Source organism: Harmonia axyridis, chromosome 1, assembly GCF_914767665.1.
Source record: "Harmonia axyridis chromosome 1, icHarAxyr1.1, whole genome shotgun sequence".
NCBI lineage: Eukaryota > Metazoa > Arthropoda > Insecta > Coleoptera > Coccinellidae > Harmonia > Harmonia axyridis.
Window position 1 is genome coordinate 61,149,492 of NC_059501.1, and position 12,001 is coordinate 61,161,492.

General features: G+C 32.6%; 1 protein-coding gene across 1 annotated transcript; it reads right to left on the reverse strand.

The window, feature by feature from the left end:
• Window positions 1-258: 258 nt before the first annotated feature.
• On the reverse strand, window positions 259-5,812 carry LOC123671196. Its single transcript, XM_045604915.1, has 4 exons — window positions 5,483-5,812; window positions 3,800-4,297; window positions 1,905-2,034; window positions 259-672 (listed from the first exon to the last, which is right to left on the reverse strand). Exons 1-4 carry the CDS (start codon window positions 5,678-5,680, stop codon window positions 587-589), a joined length of 912 nt encoding a protein of 303 aa, XP_045460871.1. The 5' UTR covers window positions 5,681-5,812; the 3' UTR covers window positions 259-586.
• Between the last annotated feature and the right edge of the window lie 6,189 nt (window positions 5,813-12,001).

Here is a 12,001-nt window from a genome sequence, read left to right on the forward strand (position 1 = left end):
TTACCAAGTTTCGTGTCTTAAGCTTAAGCTCAATGAACATGAAAAATAAAAAAGAAAAAATTTCGATATATCGATATTTTTGCCCATCCCTAGTTGCTAGCTGGCTCTAGATCAGTGTAAATCGTTGCGAGATATACGATGATAATTATCTCTTTTTTTTGTCATATATTTTTTTTGTTTTTATATAGAAAACAATTGAGTACAATTGTACATAATTTCGATCGACAATACGACGACAACGATAAATTACCCTAATTCCATAATTTTGAATAGTGTAAGTATTTCTTCTTTATTATTATTAAATAGGTTATTTCAAGGTTTGTTATGAATTCTAGCAACAAAATTTAATAACGATTAATTTGTGTGCTTCCGGAGGGGGAGGGGGTTGAAGATAGCAGCTGCCCCCCTGCCCCTCGCTGGGTAAGCCCATGCTCTGATTCCTTCTTATAAAAGGATAGACTCGAAAAAAGGATCGAAGAAAATAGCAGAATTTCACTTTCTAAATAAATGTAATTTCTTATATTTAGACACAGGTACAAAATCGAATACTTATGTTTACATTCCTTGGAATATTATCTATTTAATTTTAATCAAACTCAGCTCCGATTGTTATACTTATATCTCCTGGAAGAATCGTTGTCTGATGATACCATTTGTTTGTATCCAACACAACTGAAAAAGATTGAGTGTTTCATTTGGATTCCAAAACTTGCAATTATATTTTGAAAGTATGAAATATTCGGGAATTCATTATATTTTAAATCCTGGAATGTTCGTAGAGTAATTATAAAATCACCGGAGAAGATTAGACTTTTGAAACAGTCAATTAAATAATTGAAAATGACTTGAGCTCTAGAAAAATATTGCGGGGTTTGTGACACACTAATAATTAAACAATAATATAATTTATACAGGGTGTTCCTATATTGAAGCTATAAAGGAAAAGGAGATATTTCTTGGCTAATTCTAAGAAAAGAGTCCTATAAACATAGCCCCGCAAATGCTTTGTTTTCTAGATACAGGGTATCCTTTTTTTTTGGGATGATTATACCTGTTTATCGAATCTTTATAGTTAAAACTGCACTACAGATTGGGTAGATGATCAGTATCAAAACTTATAATTAATTTATTCATCACAGCTTTGTAACTGGATCTTTATAATGATTTGGATTTTCCTGATGATTACTAAAGATACGACAAAACTACAAGAAACCAGAAAGTGCAGTACTGGACTAAAGTTCCTTTCTACATTTTTCCCAACTACCAGTGGTCTACCAAAAAAAAAATTCTAGAGGAAAGGAGCAGCCACTGTTATAGAAAAATATCACTCTGTAGATTTGCATTCAAATAAGAATAGAATAGAATAGAAAATCATATGATGAAAACTTTAAATTGGAATATTTTTGCCAAATTTATTTTAAATATCATGTGGAATAAGAAAACACTCGAATAAAAAACAAACTTCAATACCCTGTATCTCGAAAATAAAACTTCTCAAAATGATCTGAGGAATCTTTTCGTTTGTACCCCGAATTTAGGAACACCCTGTATACCGGTTGATTTTTTCAAGTTGAATCAGAAAAGAATCTCGAAAAGGAAACGTCTTACGAAAAAATGTTATGAATAAAAGGTAAAGTACACTTATGCCAGATCCTCTTCCATTTAATGCCCCCTTGTCGAGGTGCAAAGGTCAACTTTGGAATTTCAAATGGGAATATCTTTTTTATTTCAGATTCTTATTTTATATCAATACCGAACTCCATCGGACCCTCCATGGCTAAGGCCTTGCTTGATCCACCAATAAATGGACAACATTAACAAAAATCATAACGATATACATATAAGAATATTGTGTGATACTCTTTGATAATCAAAAAAAAACGAAAAAAAAAGAACTTACCTACTTATATCACCCGGCTCAACCAAAACGGAGTGTGCTTTACATTTGAGGACACATTCAGGTGGTGGAGCTAAATACCATTCCTTTCTTCCTCTTATCTGGGCTTGCCAAGAAGGATACACGACATTATCTACCTGAAAAAAGTTAATAATTCCTTATAAAATCGTATAAGTGTAAGAAATTAGTACTATTACAATCAAATAAATGAAAATGGTAATTTGAATTCGAAAATAAACTCATTTACTTTGTGATATATAAAATAGAATAACATTCTATTGAGTCCACGAGAAATCAAATGCAAATGATAATTTGCATTGTAACCACTGATGAGAAAAAATTATGTTATTAAATACAAAAATTCCGAAACGTAAGTTTGTCTTTATGTTAAAATTTAGTTATTCAATTTGTTAACCGTTCACTCTTTTTGTACAGTTTTTGTTATTTTGAATTTTTATTTTGGTTGGTTATTGATGTTTTGTCATTATTGGAATTGTAATTCAAGACAAACAACTGAATATATAATGAGATATATTATATTGTGAAAGGAAAAGGACAAAATGTTGTCAATTTTTTTAAATTGATAATGAATTTATTAAATTTGGCTTTTCCACATTGTATAAATTTTCCTTCGACGCACCTTGTATTTCAAGTGGCTTTGGATCCAATAACTGCTCTTCTAGCGTCTATGTGACCTTTGTCATCAGTGTTTTTCCTTTCATTGTTTCATTCAGAAGTCAAATATACAGGGTTAGAACTATTTATAGGGACATGACGTCGAGATGATTTTTACATAGAGAAAGTTAATACTACATCAATGAATAAATCCACATTTAGCAGGGGATTGGTTCTTTTCAATAAACTACCTGAAAATATCAAATATGTATTGCAATAATTATAAATAATTCAAAAAATGTTTAGTAAGTTATATTTATGAGGAATTTAATTGAGTTAGTGGATTACATTTATATCGTTTTCAATAGCCGAATGCTACATAAAGCTTATTTATTTGTTTTCCATTGATACAGAGACGCGAAAGTCAATTTTTTTCTTTTGGACGCTATATTGGCTCTCCTTACGAGGTTATAAAGAAAAAAAAAAGAATTCAACAATGTGTCACACTCTACAAAAATATCGAGTATAGCTACCTTTTTATTTTTTTTTGTTTAAATTAGGCTGGTGCCAGAATTGTCAAATGATTTGTTACTTCATTCAGTTGTTATGTGAAACCATTACTTAATCGTTGTAAAAACATTTACATCTACACAACGCCAAGTAGTGGTTTCACATAACAACAGTCAACAAAGTTATTTTTTAATTCTGGCTTCAGCATATTACTTAAACAAAGAAATAAAGAGGAAGCCCAGATGAGTTTATTCAATCTATGATGGTACAAAAATGTATTTTTTTTATTTTTACAAGTGAATAAACGTTATTATTATTATTTATTGAAATGCACTGACAGAACTCTTCAAGTGAAATGGTTCTAAAAATACATTGATATAACAACATGATAAATGATTTACGTAGTAGGTTGGAGCCAGAATTATTAAATAAATAGACTATCGCGTTCGCGTATATGAAATAATGGAAAACAGAAAAAATCTGACGACACCATTAGAATCTCTATATTGGATACTAGCTACAAACCGAATTTCGTAAAGTTATCTCCAGAAGCAAATGAGTTATACAGAAAAAAGAAAATCCCGATTGTTAGTTTTTTCGAGATATCTCGGGAACCATTGGAGATATTTTAGGTCTGTTCAGACCAACACACTCATAACGCAACTTTTTTGTAATTTAAGCCACCCAGTATTTCTTTTCGATATCCCTGTAGTGCCCCTCTGAATAGTTCTAACCCTGTATATACGTTACCTTTATACTATCTATCGATTTACTCACGTGAAGAGGTGCACCCTTGCCGGGGGTCCCCATGAAAATCCAACTCAGATTAATAGATTCCGAAAGATTGGATAGGAAATAAGGTTTATCGTAGAAATTTCTCAGAATATCGCTGCCTCTCTTGAAGCAGTTACTCCAGCCAACATACCAAGGCTTTTCACCAACTTTCATGCTGGCCCTATCTGGGCTCATACTCAAGGTTTCCGTCAAAGATTTAAACTCTGTTTTGTAAGGAAAAAACTGACAGGTCGGATCGTCATCATCTCCCATCGAGCTGTACAAGTCCTTGAAAAACTCGAAGCTGAAGACCTGCATCGCTTTCCACGTTCCTGTAGCATCTTTCACCACGACAGGCTTAGAAGTTCGAACGTATTCCTTTTCGAAATCATCTGCAGAGACATTGTGAATTTTCTCGATTTCGTCGATATCTTGGCATATATCGCAGCTTTCTACTGGCCGAAATAGTTCAGTGAATGATGATGATGACTCAAGAAGGCACTGGAAAATTTAATTTTGAATTATTAAATCATAAATAATGAGGTGTAATATTCCAGGAATAAAATGGTTTCAGAATGAGATTGTCCTTATTCTCAGATACCTATTGATATTTATACCAGCAATACCACTATGCAGCACTCATAAGTGACTTTCTGCATTGGTTCTATTGAATTTTCTCCACTCATTACTTTCAACCATAATTTTAAACGAGCAACAAACACAAATTTCTTAGCATAGCGATAAATATGATTCATTTAATTCATTCATTTATTCATTAATTTAAAGTAGGTACCAGATGTGAGATTGCGTAATATTGGTTATGATTTGTTCTGTATTGATATGTTCAATATATCTCCTTCAAATAACATTCTGCCTTCGAGTAACCAAATATTGAACGAATATACTGATTTTGATATATTTTATGTTAATTTCGAAGCAACTGAACGTTTTTTAAAAAATGTGTTTTGCTCACTATGCCAATTTTGTTGGCCATAAAAATCAAATTAAAAATTCTATGCTAGTTGGTGAAATACGAGGTGATTTACTATGATTCGTTGTTCACGTTCACTACTAAAATTAGCCCTCTACGCACTATCCACCTAGATATTCTAAATTACGCATACGCAACGCACAATTATATTCGAAGGAGCTGAAATTCCTATGGAATCAACCCATAAGTAAAACGTGAATTTTTGAGAACCTCAAAATTTTACGTTTACGAGTAGGTACCCAATTTGAATATACAGGGTGTTAGATTATTAAATAACTTTTATTCGCAAATTATCCGCCACTACAATCATATCATCTCAAGAAGATGATCTATGAAGTTTAAAAGTTTTTAGCAACAAAATCTTTTTGATTTCAAAGTTGACTTTCTCAAATTTTAGGTATTAAAATGAAAATTTTCTCAGATATAATCTTTTCGTGCATACGTGTTCAGTTATTTCGCAAGAAGGAGTAAGTTATAAAGTATAAACCATAGTTTGTTGGCCCTTCAGATTCCAAAAACTCAGAGGAAATTTGAAAATTGTTTTCCTTGCATGATTCAAGAGATTGATATCGATAAACTAATTAAGGTTCTTTGACAAAATTATCCAGAATTTTCACCGAGGCTGGGCGGAAATTCTTAGAAATTCGAAAAATCCTTCGAAACAAAATTTTTGTGATAAAAAATCAAAAACTCACATTTTTCCCATCCGTTGAAATTATCATCCATAAAACATAAATAGTTGCAGACACAAAGAAACAGACAACCTCCCAAAAATATGAATTCTTTTTTGTCGACTTAATCCTTTTTACTACTTGCAATCTTTTGAAATCATTTTGACCGATAGAACTGTGATTCGAGAGAATTTTTTCTAATCGTTTCTGAGCTCTTTGCATGGTTGTGGCTTCGAAGGAGGTACAGAAGCAACTGGTGTTAGCCGCAAGAGTGATTTCGATTTAGCCATTTATTTCTCCTCCCCCTATCTTCAAGACAAGTTGAAATTGAAATTAAGTTCGCTGACAACTTTCAAAAAACATCGGAAGCGTCGACTTTTGTTTTTGGTTTTTCCTGATGATTCTATGTAGACTTGATTATTGTATCTTACATGTGATATTTTTCTTTGTTTTTTGTTTGTTTAGTTCATAGGTAAATTACATGTATAATTAAGGTTTTATTTTTAACTGATTGAACACTGCCTCTGGGACTTTTGTCCTGTTTGTGTTTCAGTGAAAATAAATAAACTAATATCTTATTCGACTAATAACTACACATCATTCAATGGACATGATAGTGAGGAAAAAGTTCTACATGTGGGTGTAATTACTACAAAGGTATACCTATGTATATGAAAAAATATCTGCATGTTAATTAAGTTATAGCTTTCTTGGAAACTCAGCAGAAAAATCTGAAACCTGCATTCGATTCTTATATTTCATCATTTATTCATAAGAATTCAGTTGGGGACGTTTATTGTTTATTACATTGCACGTTTCCTAAATCATCTATTCGATTTAAATTCGAATTCATAAAAAATAATTACACTTAAAATACATTTTTTCTTTCCTAAAATACTTTTCATAAAAAAAGTGTGAAGTTTCAACATTATCCCCCGGTTTCTGAAAGACTGATCAAATCTTTGTTCGACTAATCCAACATTCAATTTAACAGCGATGTCAAATCCATTTGGGTTTCTGAAATGTTTTTTAGTGTAATATTAAACTAATCTATGTGCGAGGCTATCGAACCTGAATTTGCCTTAAAATGCGTTTCGAAACCCAAAACGACGCTTGACCACAGAATTGTGAGTTTTTAAGTTGATATTTAAGTTGATTAACCTTTGAAAAACCGGGGGTAAATCTATGAACACAAATTCACCAATCCGTCCCTGCTAGGGTGCCAACTTGTATTTTTGCCGAGGCGGCAGAAACGCTAATGTTGGCTCTGAACCTCGATTCATTTTTAATTTAATTTTTAGGAGTTTAGGAGCTTTATGAGGAAAGGCAGAAATTAATGTTTAATACATACACTGCAGAATTGCAGAATTAGCTTCAGTTAGGGCGGCAAATTGGGTCTCTGCTTAGGGCGGCTGTTTGGCTAGCGATGGCTCTGGGTGTTTGTATTTAAAATTAATTTCTGCCTTTCCTCATAAAGCTACAGGGTGAGTTTGCATATATTCATGGAAATAATGAAACTATCATCAAAACCAAACACATCGGCGTAATTTATTGAAACTTGGAATGTAACGGACATATGTCAGGGTCGAGTCAGAGAGATATTAATTATTTCAATATTCCAGGACCGGACTCATTATTCCTCATTTGAATTATTCAGGTTAAACATAACAATATGTATTTCGAATTTAAAATCGTTCGTTAGATTTCCAGAAAGAGCATAAATTCAGCTTCAATACGAGGTATAACTCAAAGTTGTCACATCTAACATTCTTTTTTTTATGAATTTTTGAAATTGGACAAAGTTTGAAAAATGTCATTTATTCACATAAACAACACTGAAATATCTCGTCATTGAACATGAAATGTGAAATTATTCCCAAAAAATTGTCTAGAAAGTTAAGAACTGCACTAAACTAATTTAATAATGCCACAACAAAATGAAACACCGGAACACAACATGTATAAAAAATAATAATATTGAAATGCAGTCAATTTGATTTCCAGAGTACTTCGAAACGAAAACCATTTGCTTTTACAGGGTGGGCAAATTTAAATGTTTTAGCACTCAAGCGCGGCCCTAGGAGGGGGGTCAAAGGGGTCATGACCACCCCCCCCCCCCAAATGGAAGCACCTAACACTCAATATGCGTTTCAAATAGACACGGTGAAATGGTCCCATCAAAAACCTTGAAGCCCATAACGACGACCCCCCCAAAATTTATGCCTAGGGCCGCCGTTGTTAGCACTACAACTTTTGAATCAGAGGCAGGGCCGTCGCTAGCCAAATTGCCGCCCTAGGCAAATACCCAATATGCCGCCCTAACAGTCAACTCTGCAGAATGCAAAAAAATTATTTTGGGTTATCGGGGTCTTCTACCGAAATATGAAAAAGTTGAAGGCGACAGTTTGTAAAATTTTAATTATAATAACATAGAAAAAATATAAACAAAACCAACAAGTTCAAACTTGTACAAAAAATGAAAATCGTTTTAGGATTGGTAAGGAACAATAATAGGAATACATTATTGCCTCCAGAGCGGGCCCTGATTCAGTATTTAATTAAGATAAAGTTCTTCAAGGGGCAATTGAAAGTTCCGGGCGAGGGAAGTATGAGAACGTTTTAGAAAAATATTATCTTGAAATTTTTGTTTTCTCTTTCGGCACCTTACATTTTGAACATGTGAATTTTTGTTCATAAAGTAGAATATCGTAACTGAATCTAAGCGCCCCAATTTTTCTCCAGGGGGCGCCTGGACAGTTTTGGGGCGCACTACTACCACCCCGGAAACGTACCTGAAAGAAACACGAATCATATTTCTCTGGGAACATTATACCTATTTTGAAATAAATGAATATGGTTTTTTCTATTAAGTCTATCTCATCATCCGACGCTTCGAACGTAGGTACTTCCCAGTGCAGAAAAATGATAATAATAAGGAAAATAAAAAATTATAGAACTTACCTTCAGTGATCTACTTTGAAATCCTTAAATCCAAAGGCAAATCGAAAAATTCAGAATATAACACCCACTTTGCACATACAGTACGATCAAATAATATTGTTATATAATGGAACGTGGTATAAAATAAAATAAACTTCTCAGATATGTATTTCTTAGGAAGGATGAGATGGAAATGATGAAATGGAAACGTTTCTCGTAAATTTTGCATTCATCTGGGAATAGGCATTCTGGTTGAAGAATTGTAGAGAAAAATATCCTCCACCGGCTACCCTAATAAAGCAATAAAATTGAGCAGTGTACCAAAGAGAAGGCAACACGCCTGATTAGTACATGTGTTTTTTAGCATCAATATCTCGTAAACAGTAAACAGCTGTGAGAGGGTTTACACGACATCTGGATATTTATGAGTTGTTGTGTATAATGCGGCACCTTTGATAGTTTAAAATGTTGATTAAATTGTCTGTATATTTTCGTGTTGTTTCTAACCGATTTAAATCTCATTTCTTACTTTGAATTTCTACACATATGATTTTTGTTGATCAATATTGAAATGCCGCCCCAGAATTTTGCCGCCCTAGGCGGTCGCCTCCCCTGCCTACCCCCTAGCGACGGCCCTGATCAGAGGAGGTAGACAAAATCTGATATCCCATTCTTGTCATTGGCTTGCCATTATTGTCTATAGAGGCAGAAAAACTAAAATAGTTCAAATCGTCTTTAGCTATGGAAGATTTGATGGCTAGAACCTTTCATTTGAATTATTTCCATTATTATAGCTCCTAGTAAGTAGCATAGAATATAAGTAACAATTTTGAATTATAAATAGAGTTATTTAAATTAAATTCGTGCATTTTTCGTTTCTTTTATGAAAAACTACCTTTTATTTGGGCTATTCAACACAATTTGATACTGAGCCCCTCTGGGGCATGCTACGCCACTGGTCCAAACCATTTTCAAAATCTTAATTTCTCTATTCTCAATTTCTCTACCCGAAAGACCGCTGTTTCCTTTTCAGTGTGAGCTCGTGGATACATAACAGTTTTTAGATAATTTCAATTTGAAATCACAATTTTAATGACTTTTATTGTGCATTTGGATTTAAATATTGAGTTGATAAATCTTTTCAGTTTCATTGAACAAAGGTAAATTATTCATAGCTCTCCCTAGAGTTCAAAGGAAACACCCTATTGAATTTTCGGTTCATTTACCCCTGTATGTGAAATCGACGGAAAATTGAAGTCTTATCTAGTTTCCACCATTTTCACATAGTGCATATGGCACTTGCGATTGAGTTTCGTAATTCAATTTAGACTGCTGAAATATACTGGGTGAGTTCCAGAGTCTTAGAGATATTACTGACAATAATCAAAATCATATTGGAACTAGCCTACTTCAAATGGACAAAAGCAAAATCAAATTGGCAGTTGTCAATTTCAAATTGACTCCAAATAAAATGCAATTGGTCAAATCAGTGTAATGAATTTGTAAGTTTCGTAAAAAAAGGATATTTCGCATAGTTTTCCCATGCAGCACAAATAATAATAACAGTTTATCATTTGAAACTATTATGGAGTTTTAAATCATTAATTGAAAAATAATATCTTACATATTCAATGCAGCAGTAATGAATCTTTGGATATGTCTAATGAATTTCTTGCAATTAGCGAGAGCTATTTTATCGCTCTTTTCACGTTCTTTTTAGCACACAGAACATTTGGAGAATTGCGCCAGTTACCATTTGCATTATACAGGGTTAGAACTATTTAGAGGAGCACTACAGGGATATCGAAAATCGTTAGAAATTCAGGGTGGCTTAAATTACAAAAAAGTTGCGTTATTTAGGGATTAGTGTGTTGGTGTTAACAGATCCAAAATATCTCCAATGGTTCCCGACATATCACGAAAAAACTAAAAATCGAGATTTTCTTTTTTTCTGTATAACTCATTTGTTTCTGTTTCTTCACGAAATTTCGTTTGTAGCCATTATCCAATATATTCTATTCTATTGGTTTCGTCCGATTTTTTCTGTTGTCCATTGTTCCAGAGACGCGATAGTCAATTTTTTTTTCTTATTGATGCCATATTGGTTCTCCTTATGAGTTTGTATAGAAGAAAACTTAGAATTCAACAATGTATCACACTCTACAAAAATATCTAGTCTAGCTACGCAAATTCGAACTTTCTTTTTTATTTTTTGTTTGAGTAGAGGAAAGTTTCAAGTAGATGGGAGTAGGCATAGCCTACTACTTAAACAAAATAATAAAAAAGAAAGTTTGCGTAGCTAGGCTCGTGCCAGAATTGTCAAATAAGTTGTTATGTGAAACCATCACTTAATTTTTGTAAAAACCTTTATCCTGTTTGATAAGTAACGTATAAATTACATAATAATTGATGAAATATGTATAATTGATTTTATAGAAAAACTTGAAATATTCCGTGAAAACAAAAAATAATAATAATAATGATATCTCTTTAGTCTTTATTTAGTGAAGTACACTAGTTACAACAGAAAATAGAAATAAAATTAATTCAAATCAGTAATATTTCCGTATATGTGTAATTATATGTTAAATTGAAGAATGTTTTATATGAAATTTTTTGTTGCAAATAACTTGAGGTATGATCTCCCCTTCAAGTTTTGCACTTTTAAAAGTACGCCCCCTGTATACAGGATGTTTCCAAATTAGACGTGAACCTTGGAAGGAGGTGTTAGTATCACTCATTTGCTGTGGATTGAGCCATATTTATTGATAACCGAAAATCAACAGTTTCCGAGATATTTGAGTTTTTGTGTTTATTAAAAAATTTCTCATTTTTCGTCAATTTTTTCTACGTTGATCAAGTTTGATTTGAATTTTGAATTATTTTCATCAGAAACGGTTATAGTGAAGAAAGTATAACAATGCTGTTATTTTTGATGCTTCATTTTTTTTAATAGATGTTGAATAAGAATTAGTATGATTTCAAAGTTGGCGTATTAAGAAAAAAATAGTAAACTTTAAGAAGTTTACTATATAAGTATAAATTTGCCTACAACTATCGAATTCTACAATTCATGTATGATAACATTATTTAAAAAACTTGCCAAATTCTTACTTCATTTCCTAAAAAAGCTCTCGTTAGAATACAGGTACAAGTTTTGTTCCAGCAGATTTTGATTTGAAAGGGGAGAGAAGCAAAGAAAGGAGAGTAATGAATTTTTTAATTGCAATTGAACTCCAAATTTCAGTACAAAATGTATTCATAAATTATGTTTGCAATGACCACCATAACTTATACCAGTTAATGCCCTCTTTCTTATTTTTTCAGTAATTACTTTCCACCTGAAATTTACTCTCAATCTTCTCGCTGCTTCGTCTATTCTAACGGTGTAAGATCAGGACTTCTCGCTGGCCACGCTCTCGCTTATCACTAAATATGGCTCAAACAACAGCAAATGAATCATATACTAACACGTACTCCAAGGTTCGCATCTAATTTGGAAACACCCTGTATATTATCGCTCAATACTAATAAGATTGTACATGATAAGGAATTGAAAAAGCGATACATGAGAATAATAAATCTGATATTTGTACTGCCCTA

Coding starts and splice junctions, on each gene's coding strand:
- LOC123671196 (XM_045604915.1), bottom strand. CDS start 5,680: ATGCAAAGAGCTCAGAAACGATTAGAAAAAATTCTCTCGAATCACAGT. Junction 2,035..3,799: donor GCAAGGGTGCACCTCTTCAC/GTGAGTAAATCG, acceptor AACTTTTTTCAG/GTAGATAATGTCGTGTATCC. Junction 673..1,904: donor GGTTGAGCCGGGTGATATAA/GTAGGTAAGTTC, acceptor AATCTTTTTCAG/TTGTGTTGGATACAAACAAA.